Below are 21,269 nucleotides of genomic sequence, written 5' to 3'. Positions count from 1 at the left end.
TTGCCTGTCACTGTATATTACTCTTCTTTCCTTTTCAGGCAACTTTTGAGTGACAAGCCTAATGGTTTCCTGTGAGCCAGGAAACCATTTACAGTGCTGGGTGGTAATCATATAACCAATCCACATGTGTTCCATACACATCGACATGTGGGTTGGCGGAGAATTAGTGCCCCTTAACTCAAAGACAAACAGCCACCCCTTATAGGACTAGGGCATCTGGCTATAGATACTGTACACAGTCTGACACCCTACTAATCGTTTTCGTTTTCGTTTTCGTTTTTAAAGGCTCCAACATGCTTGCATGTGTCGGCCTTGGTCACCTAATGGCGGCTCTCCATGCTGCACGATCCATTGCAGCCTCCCTGTTCAGTCCCTTAACCCTAAGGTCACACTTAATGACCTCGTCCCATGTCTTTCTCGGTCTACCCCTCATAACCCCACCCCCAATATTAACACTTCTCACCTTCCTCACCCAACTATCATCCCCCATCCTCTCCACATGTCCAAACCACCTCAATCTACCTCTCCTCATCACAACACCAATACACTCCAGTCCCATCCTACCTCTCAACTCTTCCATTGTAAACCCAGCCCCTCCAGGCCTTGGACGCAGGGACGCACTGCACATCCACCTAATCATTGTCATTTCTGTACGTCTGAGCCGGCAAATGTCTTCCTCCTTCACTGCCCAGGTCTCACTGCCATACAGCATTACACTCCTAACACACGCTGCATACAAAGACCCCTTAGCACGTAGGGAGAGCCCCCTCAATGTCAGGAGAGGCAAGAGCTCCCTGAACTTCTTCCAACCACTTCTCACCCTAGCCACAGAGCTAGCTCCAGCCCCACCTCCAGCACACAACATGTCTCCTAAATAACAAAACTCTTCCACACACTCAAGAGATTCACCAGCAAGTTCAATTCTTTCACGTCTGACGATCTCCACCTGCTCACCCCCGGCACGCCGTACACATAAAATCAGCATTATCTCGCAGTCTACCTCTGATACCACTACATCTCTTATGCACCCATTTATCACACACACCGCACAAGATGGAATTACTTCCCACGCCCTTGTGGCAAACTGCACATGGCCACTCTCCCTCGTCTTTGACAGTACTGCCACCAACCCTAGATATGATCACTTTTGTTTTATCTGCATTTACCCTTAAACCCTTTTGCCCCATACCATCTCTCCACTTCCTAAACCTTTCCTCTGCCTCCCTTTCATTCTCTGCAATCAACACCAAATCATCAGCATACAACAACTCCCACGGGAGTCCGTTTCTAAAGTCACGTGAAAGGGCTTCAAGTACCATGATAAACAACATGGGACTCAAGACTGACCCCTGATGCACACCAACATTCACGGAAAACTCATCACTCAAATCTCCATTCACTCTCACCTGGGTGTGAGCACCCACATACATGGCCATAACCACCCTAACCAGCCACTCCTCCAAGCCAAGCTTTCTCATTGCCCACTTCACCACCTCTCTAGGGACTCTGTCAAAGGCCTTTTCCAAATCAACAAAAACAAAATAAAGATCCCTTCTCCTTCCAATATATTTTTCCTGAAGCTGTCGAACAATGAATATGGCATCAGTGGTCCCCCTACCTGGCATATACCCAAACTGCATCTCATCAATTTTCACTCTTTCTCTAATCATACCTTCTAATACTCTCTCCATTACCTTCATTATCTGATCTAAAAGCTTTATACCTCTATAATTCCCTCTTTCCAGGGCATCACCCTTCCCTTTATACACATTTACAATTACACTCTTCAGCCAATCATCTGGGACAACACACTCATAAATAATCCTATTTATCAGGTCAGTGACTAAACTCACCCCTATATCGCCTGAGGCCTTCAACATTTTGGCAGTCAACCCAGACACACCTGCTGCCTTCCCCACCCTCATCCTGCTTATTGCCTCACTCACAGTAGCAGTATCAATCAAAGGCCAAGGGCCAGACACTGGATCTGCTGGCTCCAAACCTTCCCTGTCCCAGTCAAACTCCTCATTCAACAACCGGTTATAATGCTCTCTCCATGCATCTTTAATATCCTCACTGTTCACCACTACCCTTCCTTCATCATTCTTCACACACTGCTCACCTATGATATCCTGATTATCCCTCTTCACCTGACCTGCCACCCTAAATATATTTTTCCTTTCCCCATGATTTAGGTTATCAAGTAATTGTCTCTGTGACTCAGACTTTGCCCTGTATACCTCATCTAGCCCTACGCTTGGCAGCCAAATATTCCTCTTTGCTACCACCCTTCTTCCATTCCCGGAAAAGCCTTCTTTTCTCCTTAATTGCAGCTTCTACACCCTCATCCCACCACCAAGTTACTTTATGTCTCAGTGGTCCTCTTGTCCAGCCGCATGTTACATCAGTAACTCTCAAGAAATTGTTCTTGAGGGCTCTGTACTGTTCATTAACGCCTCTGTCTACAGCTCCCTGTTCAGCCACCACTCTCCTCAACTCGCTATAGAAGGCATCCCTTACTACTTGGTTTTTCAGCTTCCATATTTTCCTCCTAGGTACATAAGTCCTCTTTTTCATCACTTGTTCTTTAAGCACCATATCACAAATCAATAGTTTGTGCTGCTGCACCCACTCCTCACTTCCTATAACTTTAACATCCCTCACTAACCTCCTATCGGCCCTCCTAACCAGAAAATAATCTATCTGACTGCTATTTCCCCCAGACTCATACGTAATTAACCTACTGTCTCTTTTCCTAAAATATGTGTTGCACACAATCATGTCCGTTGCCTCCCCAAACTCGAGTATCCTTTCCCCTTCTGCATTCCTTAGACCATATGCACATCCCCCATGCACTCCTTCATAACCTTGGGCTGCTTCACCTACATGACCATTTAAGTCCCCTCCCAAAATCACTATCTCATCATCCCGCATACCACCCACTACACGTATTAAATCATCCCAAAATCTATCTTTCTCTGATTCATCCAATCCTGCCTGTGGAGCATATGCCGATATAATCACAGCTACCTTTCTTCCCAACAGAATTTTCACAACCAATATCCTATCGCTTACTCTCAAAACATTCATAACATATTCCACCCATTTCTAATGACTACTGAAATTAATAGCTATGCTCACCACTTAGTACTGTATATGCAAGTCTAAGCAATTTCCCTCTCTCTCTCTCTTTCTCTTTTTTTTAATGTGTCCGACTCTGGGCAAAGGCTTCAGAGCCTATTTCTCGGGGGCAATGGCCTATTCCAAGGCCCAGTAGTCCTCCTACACTTCCACATGTCACCACTTTGGTGCTCACACCCACCGTCCATATTCAATACATGCTGGAGCTGTCTCATACAGGATATGCAAATGCTATTGTTGTTGTTGCTGCATAACCTTGGTCTGTCTTACCAAGCTGACCCATCAACCATAAGCAGGCAATCGCCTTTGCATAGTCATCCCATGCAGTGAATTAGAGACTTCACCAGATCCTGTTTCAGAAATCTGCTACTAGGTTTGCTTCTGTCGCTCAGCTGTGATGCGGGGTAGGCATTGAAAAAGTAGCCAGTGCTTAATTTCTTTATAATTTTAACATAAAGTAAAACACCTCAAAATATATTTTACTCATCAAATTACCCAGATGGCATGATATGCTACAAAGAAATTACAATATGGGAGCCCTTTGAATATATATAATGTATTATAAGTGTAATTTTGTAAACTTGGCTTTCGTCAGTTTACTCATCTCTGTAAGCATAACATAGAGACAAAACCTAGGCAATTTTACTAGAACCATCCATAACTCAACATTGAGATAAACACTAAAATATCAGAACAGCAAACACTAAACTGGAAAAATTACCTCCAAACACTTGACCACAAAACAAACATCAGCAAACTCTACAAAACACTAAACAGCATCACACTTTCTACAGCAACACCACACAATCACACGCTGCCATCACAACAACAGACACCATACCCTCAAACAAACAAGCAAACACTCTCATCAATCACTTTTCACAAGTCAGCCATCTAAACCCCCATCCCGAAGACCGACGTATCATCCGACACAAGAGACAGTTCCCCACAGACCCAGACTACGCACCTTTCACTTACAACCAGACAAAGCACATCATTAACAACCTCAAGCACTCATCTGCCTGTGGACCAGACAACATAAGCAACATTTTAAGACCTTAAACACCCAGGACCACAAGGCATACAAGCACTCACCAACATATCAAACTACAGCTACTCACACAACATAATACCCAACATCTGGAAGCATGGAAATATCATCACTATCCCTAAACCCAACAAAGACCCCACGTTACCCTCCTCACATCGCCCCATCACACTCCTCTGCACCCCCTCTAAAGTCACTGAACGACTGGTACTACAACTAGTCACACCTCATATTCCCCTAGCCCAGTCACAACATGGTTTTAGGGCACTACACTCCACATACACCCTTCTTACAGACCTTACACAGAGAGTTTTCGATGGCATAAATTCAGCCAGGCCACCACACAGAACACTCCTAATCACACTAGACATTAGCAACGCTTTTGATGCCATCCCCCGCCACAACCTCACAAACAAAATACTCAACACAAACATGCACAATAACACAAAAAGATGGCTGGCAAACTACTTAGCAGGCAGATGTGCACACATAATATTTGCCAGTCAATCTTCTAACATCAGAAACTTCACAAACGGCGTCCCCCAAGGATCTGTTTTGTCCCCTACACTCTTTAACCTATACATTCACGACATACCCACACCCCACACACCACAGATACACATAGCTTCCTATGCAGATGATATAACACTTACATGCACGCAACAAAACGCAAACACAGCTTCACACATCATTCAACCTTACCTCAACACACTACACGAATGGTTCACCACAAACAGGCTCAAAATAGCCTCAGCAAAATTTACAGTGACTCTTCTCACAAACTGGACAGCAGAACACAGTCACATACCACACCTCACCATAAACAACACTCCCCTACCACACACACACACACCCAAAATCCTTGGTGTAACATACAATACATCAATGTCATTTAAACAACACATCACAAACATTAAAAATAAAATAACACCAAGACTCAATGTTTTGAGGTCACTTGCCCATACAACGTTCGGACACAACAAAGAAACTACCACCACAGTATACAAACAATACATACGTTCAGTGATGAATTATGCAAGCCTTGCCTGGGCTTCTAACGTCACCAAAACACACAACAACACTCTACACACCATACAGAACAAGGCCCTAAAAATAATCACAGGCTGCACAGCTACTACACCCACAGACCACCTACATCAAGAAACCAAAGTCCTCAAAGTCAAGGATCACCTAGACATGAGAGGCACCCAGTTTCTTGATGCAGCCTCCACAAACCCACAACATCCACTACAGTACATGGCAGCACTTCCACCCACACCAAGGAACATCAAAACAACACCCAGCACATGATACCATACACAAATACTGTCATCTCTCCCCCCTCGCCCACCTCAGACCAGCTTCCAGAAGCATATCCACACTCAGATCACTCGCTGCTCCATTCAGTCACTTTAAGACAACACACAACTGCATGCACGGCCTCCTGACATCCACCCTTCTGAATCCTATCTTCCTCATGAGGACAGGGTCCACCTGGCCAGGCTGAGATGTGGGCACAATCCAGCCCTCTTAAGCTACCAGAAGAGGCTGGATGACTCCGTCGTTGATGCCTGTCCAGGATGCAACACAGCACCTCATACTATTAAGCACATTATGGAAGACTGCATTGCACACAATCACCTACGCCAACACAACATACACTCTTTGAGAGCTCTGTGGGAAAGCCCGGTCTCGGCCATGGCCTTCCTAAGGGACTCGGGGCTGTTCGGCCAGACTGCCTAGGGAACAACTACTACTACTACTAGAGTGATTAAAATATTTGTCATTCATTAGTATCCACAAAAGAAAATAGATGTGTAGCCACATATTTAGCTACACCTTTCGATATGCCAACCTGCCTGACGTATGACTCTTCATAACACTACGGACCTGTTGGACGTCTTGGTCGTCTTAGTAACCAAAGTCTAACACAAATAATTCTTTTAAATGTTTCCCTGGCTCCACTGCACAGTTTGATAAGTTTAAACTTCAACTCCTCTTACTCTGTTATGATTATAGTGTCATACCGCACTGCCGTTTGTTTGGATAAATATGGCTGACTCACCAACCAGGCAGTCGTTCAGTACATTATTTTCAGTGGAACTGCTTACTACTTTAAAGCATGCTAAAAGACACATCAGAAGTCCTGAAGGTAATCTCCTTTTACTAACTGCACACGATTTATTCAAATATATGTAAACAGACAGCACACTATTTTAGTCCCCAAGCTAAGATTCTCTGAAAGCCTGGTTATTCTTTCTTTACAGGTATATATATATATATGCGCTTGATTGAATAAGAAAAAATATTCCTATAAACAGAAATATTATTATCAACTTAGTATTAGGTACAATTTCACAGGTCTTTAAATCCCCACAAAAATATTTAATCGAGGCTGGGCAACGCTAGACCACCTGGTGGCAGACCGCTGAAACAGGTTTGGTGAAGCCTCTAATTACTGTTTCCTTGCAGCAAAAAGCACCTTGCCACAGCAAGGAAAGGGAAGTTCCCAGATGGACACAGCATTATTATTATATTTTTGTATCCATTTGTTTTTCTTTCCTCTGTTCTGTTAGCTATTAAAAGAAAAAATAAAACCGCATCTCTCCACCCAGTTAACTAGCACCATAGCAGGTTCCACATCACCCTGTTACTTGGCATGATAGCCTGAATAGTTTCCTGGGTTGCGGGAAACTATTATGCTTATCACTCAGGGTGGAGTAGTCACCTGAAGTGGAAAGAAGATCAAAGATGACAGGACGGATAGGAGAAAACAGGAAGAGAGGTGGGTTGGGACCAAAAAATTATAACAAGAGGTGAAGAAGGTGGCAGCAATACATCAAGTGAGTGGATGATGTGTACCCTTAGTAAAAACAGAGTGGGTGGGGGAACTGTCTAGCTCCTAGCTCTGAATATTATTATACTTATATTAAAATTAGATAGTCTGATTACATTAGGTTAATTATGAGATTTTTTGTTTTAACTAATTTACCAGGTATTTTTCTCCTGATTTCTATTTCTTCTGATGTGCTTTCATGTGTCATGATTTAAACCCTCCTCCATCACCATGGCAAAATATGGCATTTCTGATAAAAATTGGGCATAATAAAAAATTACCCAATGCACATGAAAAAACAATAAGAAACCCTGGTCTAACTGGGTAGAGCTGCCCCACACACCCCATGACATTAACCATCGGGACCACCACTAAACCTATCCTGAAAAGCCACTCACACCTTCTTTGCACTTATCATCTTGGACCTGGTGTAATTTCAGGATGAACGTAATACCCCCAGAAAGATGTACTTACGAGAGAAACGTCATAAGGTCGACGCTACTAATTTGAAGTGAAAATGTCATAAAACACTTGAACAAACTGTGGGATCGTTAGGTGCTTAAGTATAAAAAAAAAAAATACCTAGGCTTAGTTACAGAACATTTTAAAGCTGATGTGAACTGCAGAAATGAGTTGAGGGATCTCCCTCCTTCCTATGTACTGCACTACATTATGGTAAATTATCATACCATGCTTAAAAATACATTTTCAATGGATGTATATAGAAATTATGGTAATCCTTTACCAAACGGGTGCGGCAATTCACCTACCAGTAGATTATACGGTAACAAACACACAATCTCAAGGTAAGTAATTTTGCAACATATGCCACACACACATAGTTAACTATTGAATGGTGACTGCAAGAAGTGATTAGAAAAAGACAAACTATACCTATTTTGGGGTATTTAAGGAAGCAGCCAGGTTGCCTGCAGCAATGTTTACCAACGATCTCTCTGACTGGCTGCGTTGGCTACCAACCATGGCTTCCACTGGACGTGTCAATGTACCACGTGTCAAAGCAAGGGGAAACTTAATGATTTAACCAAACCTAATCTAACCGAACCTCACCTGCAGTTGACAGTCAGCTTTCAAATTAAAAAATGCATGTTAGGAATGTTAAATATGGCTGGATACTAGCAGATGTCAGTGGAATATTTATGCATTGTAATTTCTCATTTATAGCTTTCAGAGGCAAGTTTATAAAAACCCTCAGTAGCTGTGGTAACCCAGGAATAATAACAAGTAACCTGCAAAACATTTCAATAGGAAGTATGGAAAGGCTGTGTCTGTTTGGTAAAGTATTAATAAACTTACTTATGAATGTTAAAATGAAATGAGCTTATAAATTTTGGTGTTCCTTTGTTGAGCATATTTTGAAAATTTACCAATCATGTGGCACAAGAACAGAAACAGCGATTATTGTGAAGGCGAGGTGGAAGAGACAGTAAGAGGGGGACTACATGGCGAAATGGACAGGACGGTGTGCAGGCAATATGTAAGTGACCATCCCAGCATGGCCTAAGGCGCTTGGCAATACAGACAGACTGATTAACACATGTATATGCTACAATGATTACCGAAAATCCTTCTTCTTCTTGTGGGTATAAAGGACCATGGTTGAGGACATGATTCCTCAGTCGATGGTGCAGGGTCTTAGGTCACAGGCGGGTGAGCTGCCCTGACGATCGCAGGAATCTACACAGCAGGCACATAACTTATAGATGTGTATCAGGGTCACCGGAGCCACCACTAAGTAGGAGAGGAGGGAAAGGCGGGGGTATTGGGGTATCCAAAGGTAGCCAAGTGATCTTGGAGGGCCACCCAGTGGGAGTGAAATCTGGGACACCACAAGAGGAAGTGCTCAACAGTCTCCTCAGTATGGGGACACCAGGGACACCACAGGGAATCTATAACACCTAGACGGTGTAGGTGGCCATTCAGACCAGTATGGCCAATGTGCAAGTGGGTGAGGGCCACATCCAGTTGGTAGCAGGGATGGCAGTCCCAGGGGCAAATTGCAGCATCAGCACGGATGAGTCTTAGAAAGGTTGCATCTAGATCAAGGGAGAGGGACTGCTCCCAAAGAGATCTGCAGACTTGTTGGATATGGGAGGGGAGAGGAGCGGGATCTGGATCTAGATGAGTGAGATGTTGGGAGTGGAAGGCTTGCTGAGCTGCGTGGTCCACCATTTCATTGCTGCGAATGCCAACATGTGAAGGGACCCACTGAAGGTGCACAGCCCAGGGGGGGAGGGGGGGGAGGCAAAATAGACAAGGAGGGAGTGAATTGCAAGGACTAGTCGCACATGGGAGGATGGCTGACTGAAAAGGTGTAAAGATGATTGGGAGTCAGTGTAAAGCACTACTGGTTGGGGTGGCAAATGGCATTTTACAAAAGTCAGTGCTTGGAGAATGGCATATAGTTCTGTAGTGAGGACAGAGTGGGGTCCAGATAGGGTCCAGGTCTGGCAGAGAAAGAGGTCTTCAAAGTAGGTTATACTGCTGAGCAATGGTGGGTGTAATCGATTACAAAGTAAAAATTTTCACTAACTGATTAAAGTTCCCAGTAATCGATCACCAAGCGATTACTCCCAGCATAAATTAAACATTAAGTATATATTATAGACACTTGCTTATTCAATGGATTTTACCAAAAATTTATTAATCTGTTATAAACATATTAATTTATAAAGATATATGTAAAAAAGAGGTAGCTGAGAATTAATAGTGTGTATGAGCAAAATAAAAAACCAGGGCCTCAGACATTGGAGAAGACAAACCTAAAACAAAAACAATCTCGTACATGCAGTTTCTGTGTACTACTGTGTCCTGTGTAGACTGTGGCAGGTGTGCACTGCACAGATGCCAGCTGTGTGGCAGTGAGTCATGTGACTGTGCGGCGGGAGGCTCAGCAGATCTGATTACTGGTTAATTACATTTTCAGGTACCGGTATTAATAATGTATGGAACAGTGGGTGCAAGGATTGTATGGGTGATGATGAAAGTAGGTCTACAAGCGTGGGCAATTGTATGTGTGTATGTGCCGACAGAGGATTGAGTGGTAAGAGTGAAAGATGAGTTTTGGGCGAATGTAGAAGCATGTATGGACAAATCTGAGAGGAGTAAGAGAGTGCTTTTGATTGGAGACATGAATGGCACAGTTGGGAATGTACGAGTGGATGGAGTGGTTGGTCAGTGGGGTGTGCCAGCTGAAGTAGATAAGAATGGTAGTGCTTTGGTGGACAGCTGTGCTGGTAAGGGGTTGGCAATAGCTAACACCTACTTTCGGCATAAGATGATCCACCGGTATATATGGAGAGTAATGAGGAGGATGGATGGTGAACTTGTTGAACGAAAGGCAATGATAGACTACGTGTGTGTAGATGAGCGATTGAGAAGACAAGTGTTGGATGCAAGAGTGTGGAGAAGGTGGGGGAATGGAGTCTCGGACCATCACTTAGTTGGCCAAGGTAAAGCTGCAAAGAAAATGGTTGAAGAGGCGAAGGGGAAGACAGGAGGAAACAGCTCCTGTGAGAAGAGTGGAGAAGTTGCAAGATAGTGAGAAAATGGCAGAGTATAAGAGCATTGTGGAAGAAAGATTGGGAAGGTATGAGTTTGAGCAGATGGAAGGGGTGGAAGACGTATGTAAGATATTCATGGAAGAGATAGGTGCAGCGTGTGAGGTGGTTTGTGGAGTGAGGAGGAGATGCAAGGGTGTGCAAGGGACAGCATGGTGGAATGATGAGGTGAAACAAGCTGTGGAACAAAAGAAGAAGGCATATAGTGAATGGCTAGCGAGTAGAGGTAGGGGAGAAGATGAGAGAGAGAAGAGAGAGGTATATGTGAGCAGGAGAAGGGAGTTGAAGAGACTGGTGAAGGAAAGTAAGAAGAAAGTGGATGAAGAATTTGGGAGGAATCTGAGTGTGAAATGGAGGAAGAGTAAGAAACTGTTTTAGAAGGAGGTAAAGAAAGTAAGGCAGCGTGAAAGGGGAAATAGTAGGGGAGTGAAAGATACAAATAATAGACTGTTGGTGGAGAAGAGAGAGAAATTGAGGAGATGGAAGGAGCACTTTGAGGATTTGTTGAATGTAGAGAGTGAGAGCAGTGCGAGTATAAGTGGTTGGGGAATGGCTGGGAGAAGAGGAGATGAGTGGAGGAGGAAGATATCACTAGGGCGGAAGTAGTGGAAGCAATGAAGAGGATCAAGATGGGAAAGGACCCAGGAATTGATGGAGTGTGTGGTGAAACGCTGAAGTATGGGGGTGAGATTGTTGTGGAGTGGATATGGAAGTTGTGCAGATTGGCTTGGGAAGAGGGAAGAGTTCCAGAGGACTGGAAATCAGGTATAATTGTTCCTTTACACAAAGGAAAAGGGGAGAGAGAAGTTTGTGGTAACCATAGGGGGTATTAGCCTTCTTAGTGTGATTGGAAAAATATATGGTAGAATACTCATCGATAGGGTTAGGCATTTGACAGAGGAGCTAGTTGGAGAAGAACAAGGGGGATTTAGGAAGGGAAAAGGGTGTGTAGATCAGATATTTGTTCTAAGATGTTTAGTGAAGAAGTATCTAGAGAAGGGAAAGAAAGTGTATGCTGCCTTCATGGACTTGGAGAAAGCTTATGACAGAATAGATAGGCAAGGTATGTGGAAGGTATTAAGAATATATGGAGTGGAAGGGACATTGTTGAGTGCTGTGAAGAGTATGTACGAAGGAGCTAGGGTTACAGTGTGAGTGGATGGTGAGCGAGTGAGTTCTTTGATCTCAATGTGGGACTGAAACAGGGTTGTGTGATGTTTCCATGGCTGTTTAGCCTAATGCATGGATGGGGTTGTAAAGGAGGTGCAAGGTAGGGCAGTGGATGTGGAGGTGGCTCTAATGAATGAAGGTGAGATTTGGAAGATTCCGGTGTTGTTGTTTGCTGACAATACAGTATTGTTGAGTGAAGATGAATGGGAGCTGCAAGGTTTGGTGAATGAATTTGGGACAGTGTGTACGAATAGGAATCTGAAAGTTAATGTAAACAAAAGTAAAGTTATGGTGTTTGAGAGGAATGAATTCACAGAGTGTACAGTGAGGTTGGATGGTGAGGATATGGAGAATGTGAGTGCATTCAAGTACAGTACTTGGGTAGTGTGATGAGTAAAGATGGAATGTTGGGGGATGAAGTGCATGAAAGAGTACAGCAGGGAAGGAAGGTTGTTGGTTCATTGAAAGCAGTGATGAGAAACAAGGAGGTGAGTATGGAAGTTAAGAAGTCACTGCATGATAGTATTGTGATCCCGACCCTAACATATGGAAACGAGGCATGGACCTTGCAAGAGGGAAACAAGTCAAGAGTGAGAGCAGTGGAAATGAGTTACTTGAGAGGAGCATATATGGAGTGACATGGAGGGACAGGTTGATGAATGAAGAAGCGAAGGAACGTTGTGGGGTGGATGTGGATGTGGTTGAGATTAGGAGAAATACACTGAGGTGGTTTGGACATGTGGAGAGAGTGGAGAATGAAAGACAGACTAAGAGGGTGTATGTAGGTGAGGTGAAGGGAGGGAGAGGGAGGGGTAGACCGAGGATGAGGTGGAGGGATGGAGTTGAGAGGTATATGAGGGAGGGGGGAGTGAGTTGGGGAGAGGGTAGTCAAATGGTGGGTGACAGAGCAATTTGGAGGCGTTTTGTAAAGGCCACCTTTTGCAGGATTAGGGCGTCGGCCTATAGATAGATAGATAGACTTTTTCCGGATCTTTTTCTTTAACTTAACCCCTTAAACGCGGCTGTGTACAGTCGTTCCCCCCCCCGAGTGACGGGGTTGTATCGCGGTCTGAGTACCTGTAGGAAAATATTCGCCAAAAATCAGAGATTAACCCTAGAACATTATACTTGGTATGGCAGATAGTACTTACATTCAGCTTTCTCCAGAGACAGGTGTTGAGCCTTCGTGGACTACCCAAGGACTTGTGGAAACTTGCAAAGTTGGGCAACCAAATCTTCACTTTCACACCTCCAGCAACCCGGTTTCCCCTCTACCACAGCCTCATTCTGTCACAGTAAACTTTATACTACAACGTAAAGGTAGTTAGGAATCCGTATTTGTACAATAAGCACTGAAAATAAGGCTAAAATCAACGGAGCGTACGGCCGACATGCACTGTGGCAGCGGTCTTCCCGTCACTCAACAAACATTTCCATTTTCACAGCTAAAAACATGTATACTACATTATTTTCAATCATATTACTTCCCAAAAGATCACCACGGCGCGCTTTTTATTCTGCCTTACGTCCGCCACTTTATTCTCGTTCCTGTCGGCCGCTTGCACTGACTGGGAAGAGCTAGAACTCGCCATAATCTCACTTTGAAAGCCTGCAGTAAACTGACGCTAAACAGGGGCAAACCGTGAGAAAACAAGCTAGTGTTACAACTGGGGAAACAAGCGTTTCCTAGTAGCATAAACTGCTTGTGAGAGGAGATCGCAGATTTACAGTTCTGAGCGCTCAGAGCGCTGCCATGTATCACAGCCAGGCTGGCCGGGCCGTGGTGGGGGGGGGACGGGGGGAAAACGCGATATTTGGTAACAACTGAGGTCAGTAGTACAAAGGTAAAGTATGCTAGTTGTAGTTAGAGGGTGGTGGTACTGATAGACAATACCAGCTGGAGCCTGCTTGCCCGCGGGTATTCAAAATTTACTCAAATCGCAAACGCGACGATCCGCCGTTATGTCCTTTGGGCCGAAAGCCGCAAATGCGACGATCCGCGTTTAAGGGGTTAATGCTTGGAGAGAGAGAGAGAGAGAGAGAGAGAGACCACAATAAAGCTATAACAGTTTACCTATACTGTACTTTACCAATATACCCAAATAATATCTATTTTAAGGTAAAAGGAATCAATTACTGACCACAAAAGTAATCGAAATAATCGATTACAGAAAAAAATCGATATAGCCCTCCACTACTGCTGAGGCGCGGGAGGGGAGTATGAACCATCAGTAATGATTCGAAAGAAGCCTTCATAGAGAGAGGTATCCATAAGACTGAAAATTTGGCGGGCCTACAAAGCATCAGAGGACTTCCGAAATGGGACGGGGAGGTCTGGGGATACCATGGGGGAGAGGTCAAGCCACGGAAGGACGGTGGAGTGGGGGCAGAAGACGGGGGTGGGATCACAGAGTTATACATATAGAGTGCGCCACCCTGGTTTGAAAGTGACGCAACCGGAAGTGGCTCAGCGGCCATATTGGGATGCCCAGTCTCACGCTCAATTCAAAACAGGTAAGATGTTCTCGCTTCTCTGTGATCAGGAAATAAAATAGAATGTAAATATATTCAAGCACTGCATCAACTTCAAGAAGAGGAGGGCCTTCATTTAGGAAATAGACTCAGGGATATCCATCTTTCAAGGCACACTCAAAAGATGAAAGTAAAACTTGCTGCGCAAACACTGAGTTCTAGTGTAGCTGATGCATTAATCTTCTGTCGGGATTCATTACATCTCCCACAGTTTAAGGATTGTCAGGGTACAGTTAAATTTCTGCAAATGGCTGATAAACTTTTTGATGTACTGAACTCGAGAAACAAATTTGCTAGAGGAATGAAAGCAGCACTTCAACCTGAGACAGAAGTAGTTTCAATGTCATTCTTAGATCAAGCATTTGCTTATCTAATGACTATCACTAATTCTGATGACATCCTCATGTACAAAACTTCTAGAAAGACACCTTTCATTGGTTTTTTGGCTGCCATTAAGAGTGTTCAGGCACTTTATAAACAGTTTGTAGGTGTAAATAAGCCACTCCAGTACTTTCTAACTTATAAGCTGTCACAGGATCACTTAGAACTCTTTTTCTGTGCAATTCGAGCATCTGGTGGCTTTCGAAATAACCCTTCTGCGTTAAACCTCATGGCAGCATACAAGAGACTCCTTCTGAGGCATGAAATAAAAACGTCAAACGGGAATGTCTCTGCACAAGACCTCACTGAAGTGCTCACATCTGCAACATCTAGCAGTGTCATGAAGAAAGCTTTAGAGGATAAAACTGAAGATATTATGATGGCAAGAAGATATGATATCATTCCTCGTAGTCCTGCCCAAGAAGATCATGATTATGTAGACTGTCCAAACTTTACAGATGTGTCATATTATAAGGAAGCTGCAGTAGGTTGCATTGCCGGAGATGCAGTTAAAATGGTAAAGAGAAATATTTCATGTCCAGACTGCTTGTCTGCACTTACAGCAACAGAAATTAAGAACAATGATAAAAGTTGTGCATTGATATTGGTTAAGGACAAAGGCGGCTTGATAAAGCCCTCTATGAGTGCTGTGTCTGTCTGCATATCCACAGAGAAAATATTTCAGAAAATGTTGAAAAGTCATGACAAAGAGCTACGTAACATTCCCAGAATTTCCTCTCTAGTTGCATATTCTGTATTGAAAGAGACTGGTAGCACTGCATTTAAAATACATAATTCCCATATGTTTGAATGTTCACCTGATAATAATCACATTTTTTCTCTTATTAAAGCAGTGGTGCTTGCATATTGCAAGATACGTTTGCATCATCTTGCAAAAGCAACCACTGCTAAAGTAAGAGGCTGTTATGTTAGGAAAACACTAAGTTAGTATTATTTAAGAACCAGTAAGTGAGGACACTCACCATCCACTCAATTAATGTTAGCTATTAATAAATTGGTATATGTTCGCTTCTAATCGTTGATTTTTGTGTATCCAAAGTAAAATGGTCCGTAGAGACAAGGTAAGGGGACCGGGAATAACTTTTCTTCTCACTTCATTCAGAGCGCAATAGTAATAGAGAAAAGGCCTAAAATAGCTAAAGTAATTATACTGATAACTGCTCTATCTATTTACATCAGGATATACTGCAAAAAACACTCGGGAAAGGTTAGTATTTGTGAATTATGATGAGCTGTACGGGAAGGTCGGGACTCGGTAGAGTGGGCATCCTAAGATGGCCGCCGCGCCGGGCCCGCTGGCTTCACTTATCGCCCATACCACAACACAGGAACGCGCGCTCTATATGTATAACTCTGTGGGTGGGATAGATAAGGTATAACAGGCCTGTACTGTAGGCCACTTACCGAAAATCCTGACGGCTGCAGGAAGGCGAGACAATAGCGTTGAAGAGGACATGCTGTGCGAAGGACGATGAACAGTATCTTTTAAGAGTTATGTATTCAAAATAGAAGGGAATACGGTTCACATAATATCTTGTTTGCTTCTTGTATCACTAACGTTAAACATCGGTGACTTTAACAATACACTTATCACCACTTTCCGAATGCCTCACAACAAACCGCAGACGATGCTCCTCTGCTCAATGTCCTTACAGTTAGGTCTTCACCTGTGCTTTTTGCGTTATATCTACTGCATGACCAAACTATATTATCTCAGCAGGAATTTATTGTAGTATAAAACTGGGATGGAAGGTGAAGTTTGTTGCAGGTGTAACCTTAGACTTTAATATATATGCGACTACACAAAATTCTAAAAATGTCAATAATTATAGAAATAAATTACGAATAAATCTTTCCTAAAATCAGCTCCCTAAACATCTGATAAGGCAATACTTCTTTACCTTCATTAGGAATTTGTGTCATCATCATTCCGTTTCAATGTTTGTAAACAAGCAAAACTTGACTGGTGCTTTTTTTTTTGTTGTTGTTGAAGAATAATTTCTGTACACCCGAAGACCAAAAACGTTTTTAAACTGAGAGCATAAGGCTGACGATCTGCTGACCAGCACCCTTAACTACCTAGAAAAAATCCGGTTTAGTTTAAGTAGCAGAAATACTTTACCAGTGCACTTCTTGGTTGCTTTCTTTAATTAGTCGGAATTATTATAGCTTCAGCCAAAGACAGAATTACGAGATTTTTATCCGTTATTCGGTACTTTAGACACTTGTATGGCATTTTCGTCGCAAATTATTTTTAGTGTACTCCTGAAGGTTAGGTTAGGTTATCTTCAAGAATATAAATCGCAACAAAAATGCCATACCGGTAGAAGAATTGTGTCTTTTAGAAAATACCGATAAATTCTAAAACCAAGAAAACGGATAAAAATCTCATAATTCTGTTTTAGTCTGAAACTATAATTTTACCAATTTTTCAATAATTTATGTAGTGTTAAGCAACGTTGGGTCTGGTTAGTACTTGGATGGGTGACCGCCTGGGAACACCAGATGCTGTTGGCATCCCTACGTCAAGTGGGGTTGGTGGAGGATTAGTGGTCCTCCCTGTAAAACAATTAACTCTAAGCCCTTGGCTACCCCATCTGGGATACATGGCGTCTGGCAATGAATGAATGAATAAGTGATTGTTTATGCAGATCTTTGTTTTCTTGTTTTTATCAGTGACCTTTCTGTCTGGTTCTCAAGCAAAATGATGGACTTTAAAACCTACTCTAATCAACTGAAAGTTATTGAGGCAGTGGCTGAATCAGTAAAGAGGCAGCCTGCAATCCTAATGGGCCCAGGTTTGAATCCCAGCTGGGGCTGGGAACAGTTTAAGGATTTGAATTTCATAAAAGCTGACTTTTCTGATCTACCAGATGACCTGCCGACATGTCATAAAAGTACCCCTGCTAATACCAATACACCAGTCCTGTATGGGACAGTCGTAGCATGTGTTCAGTATGGATGGTGGGTGTTAGTACTGAAGTGGTGACATGTGGAGATGTAGAAGGACTACTGGGCCCCAAGGAGGACTACTGGGACTTGGGAATAGGCACTGAAGCCTTTGCCCAGAGTGGGACATAAAAAAAAAAAAAAAAAAAAAAAAAAAAAGCTGTTCTGGTCAAACCTTACATATTCAAAACTTAGCCTTATCTAACTTAGACTTATCTAACCTGATAAAACAATATATCCTTACTTAACCAAAAATAACCTGTTTTGACCTAACCAAACCAGCCAGACATGTCGAAATGGAAAACTACTGGTAAATGAATTTTGGTACAGTTGCATGGCTTTTAGCAAAGGACTGCCATTACTGCCAAAAAAACAACTCATTTGGGAAAACAAAGCATGAATAGAAAAAATGGGGAAACAAAATGATCATGAAGCAATCATTTACCACCCTAAAGATATTAAGAAAACTATGGAAAACAAACTGTGACAAGAAATGAACTGGTAAGATCCTTCTGCTGATTAAACTAAACAATATATTTCCCACAAATTTAAAGGAATTATGTTGGAGAGTTTTGTTCCTTGGGAGACATGTTATATGCTGCAGGTAGGGCTGGAACTAGCCCTGTGGCTAGAGTGAGGAGTTGCTGGAAGAGGTTCAGGGAACTGTTGCCTCTCCTGACATTGAGAGGGCTCTCCGTCCATGCTAAGGGATCTCTGAATGCAGCATGTGTTAGGAGTGGAATGCTGTATTGTAGTGAGATGGGCAGTAAAGAGAGAGAGAGGATGCTTTGTAGGCTCAGATGTACAGAAACAACAGTGATCAGATGGATGTGTGATGTGTCCTTGAATGAGAAGCATTAGGGGGCTAGGATTATGACTGAAGAGTTGAGAGGAGGGGTGGGACTGAAGTGGAGTGAATTGATTTGTGATGACAGTAATGCCACTAACCCTAGATACCATCACCTTTGTTTCGTCTGCATTTACTCTCTGTCTGTCCATAGCCAGACACCCTAATCCTGTAAGGGGTGGCCGTGTGACTTTGAGTTATGGTACAGTAGTTGTTTTACAGGGAGGGATGCTAACCTTCTGCCAACCCACTTGTTGACATGTAGGGAAATCGTATGGGTTGGTTATATGGTTACTGTACCACCCAACATTGTAAATGGTTTCATGGCTTACAGGAAACCATTAGGTTTGTCATTCAGTGTAAAGCTACCTGATAAGGAAAGAAATGTACCGGTACCATAATAAAAAGTGACAAGAAAAGTGGGAGAAATAGGATGAGAGGAGGGCAGACACAGAAAAATAATGATAAAGGTGAAGGAAGAAGTAGGCGACATAACATCAAATGAATGGATAATGGCTGCCACCATGTATATATATAACTATACGGTACACTGTATATATAGATAGATATATACAAGGTCTGTTCAGAAAGTATCTGACCTTAGGCTCTTAAAAAATAAATAACTAAACTGTTGAGCTAGAACACTATTCCCTGACAAGGTAGGCCCCTTCTGATTTGACACACACAGCCCAGTGTTCTTTCCACTTCTTGAAACATTTCTGTGGAAAATGTGCAGATTGGCCTGGGAGGAAGGAAGAGTCCCAGAGGATTGGAAGTCAGGTATAATTATTCCCTTGTACAAAGGAAAGGCGGAAAAAGAAGTGTTTGGTAATCATAGGGGCATTTGTCTTCGTAGTGTAATAGTAAAAGTGTATGGTAGGATAATTATTGACAGAGTTAGGGAAAGAACAGAGGAATTAGTTGGAGAAGAACAGGGAGGCTTTAGGAAGGGAAGAGGTTGTGTAGTTCAGATATTCATTCTTAGATCTTTAGTGGAAAAGTTTCTAGAGATGGGAAAGAAGTTGTATGCGGCCTTCATGGATTTGGAGAAAGCATATGACAGGGTGGATAGACAAGGATTGTGGAAAGTATTAGGAAAATATGGAATAGATGGGACGTTGTTGAATGCTGTGAAGAGTATGTATGATGGTGCTAAGGCTGCAGTGCGTGTGGAGAGTGAACTGAGTGGATTTTTCTCTTTGAAAGTTGGGTTGAAACAGGAATGTGTCATGTCTCCTTGGTTGTTCAATCTGTACATGGATGGGGTAATAAAAGAGATACAAGGTAGGGTAGTGGATGTTGGAGTAGCCCTAGTGAGAGAGGGTAGTGTTTGGAAACTCACTGAATTGTTGTTTGCAGATGATACTGTGTTGTTAAGTGAAGACGAAGGGGAGCTGCAGGGCTTGGTGGATGAGTTTGGGAGAGTGTGTAAGAAACAGAATCTAAAGATGAATGTAGGGAAGAGTAAAGTGATGGTCTTTGAGAGAGGTGAAGTCAGTGAATATACAGTGAGGTTGGATGAGGAGGAAGTGGAAAATGTGAGTACGTTTAAATACTTGGGGAGTGTGATGAGTAAAGATGGAAGTTTGGAGGGTGAAGTGCTTGAAAGGGTACCACAAGGAAGAAAGGTTGCTGGTTCCTTGAAAGCAGTGATAAGAAGCAGGGAAGTGAGAATGGAAGTGAAAAAGTTACTACATGACTGTATTGTGATACCAACTCTAACGTATGGAAGTGAAGCTTGGACGTTGTTGGAAGGACACAAGTCAAGAGTGAAAGCAGTGGAAATGAGTTATTTAAGAGGAGCCTGTGGAGTCACAAGGAGAGACAGGCTGACAAATGAGGATATAAAAGAGCGTTGTGGTGTGGATGTGGATGTGATAGGAAGCATTAGGAGGAACACACTGAGGTGGTTTGGCCATGTGGAGAGGATGGAGGGTGAGAGCCTGATGAGGAGAGTGTATGTGAGTGAAGTGGAGGGGGGGAGAGGGAGGGGGGAGGCCGAGAATGAGATGGAGGGATGGAGTGGAGAGGTATATGAGAGAGGAGGGTGTGAGTTGGGAGCAGGGCAGTGAAATGGCAGGGGACAGTGTGATGTGGAGGCGATTTGTTTGTCACCACCCCGTATGGGATTAAGGCGTCTGGCAATAGATAGATAGATAGATAGTTTTCAGTACTGCTATCTCCTGCAGGTGCTTCTTCGCATTTGTCCTGATCTCTTATCTCGGATAAATGTTGCTCAAGACATGTTGGAATGAGCAAATCGCGATCCAGACTTTCTGATGATAGTTATCACTGTAGATGTGTCTTTGGAATACAGATACAACCTGGAAACCAAAGCACAATCGTCCCAGTGGAAGCATGCAGGGTTGCCTCAGTCAAAAAATGCATGATAGGTCTGCAGCAAGGTGAAATGCACTTACTTGTTGAAGTTTTTTTTCGACTACTGTGGTGTTGTGCATCACGAATACGGACCAGAAAGTCAGACTGTCAACCAACAGTACTACCTCGACGTTATCCCTCATCTTTTTGACGCAGTTCGGTGGAAGAAATCAGACCTTTGGAAAGCAGCAGGTTGGAAGCTGCACCATGACAATGCCCCTACCCATTCTTCTCAACTGATTCAGGAATTTTTGGCGAAGCACAACATCTCGCAGGCCCAGCAGACCCTCTACTCACCAGACATGGCTCCGCGTGACTTGGTTACTCTCCAAACCGTAAACTCCACTGAAGGGTTCCTGATTTGGGATGAGAAAGAGATCATGG

General features: G+C 43.1%; 1 protein-coding gene across 1 annotated transcript in view; it reads right to left on the bottom strand.

Annotated features, from left to right (window-relative positions):
* The window catches only part of mRpL18 (mitochondrial ribosomal protein L18), a 38,255-nt gene extending 21,895 nt beyond the window's left edge, over nucleotides 1-16,360 (bottom strand). The window contains exon 1 of the mRNA XM_080277166.1: nucleotides 16,115-16,360. Coding sequence (XP_080133292.1) covers nucleotides 16,115-16,166 — 52 coding nt within the window. The 5' untranslated portion in view covers nucleotides 16,167-16,360. The remainder of the gene's footprint in view (nucleotides 1-16,114) is intronic.
* Between the last annotated feature and the right edge of the window lie 4,909 nt (nucleotides 16,361-21,269).

This window comes from Coenobita brevimanus, chromosome 69 (assembly GCF_032717465.1).
Source record: "Coenobita brevimanus isolate Jiangsu-jjx chromosome 69, ASM3271746v2, whole genome shotgun sequence".
NCBI lineage: Eukaryota > Metazoa > Arthropoda > Malacostraca > Decapoda > Coenobitidae > Coenobita > Coenobita brevimanus.
The sequence above is the reverse complement of the archived record's forward strand: the minus strand, read 5'-3'. Positions and strand labels throughout refer to the sequence as shown.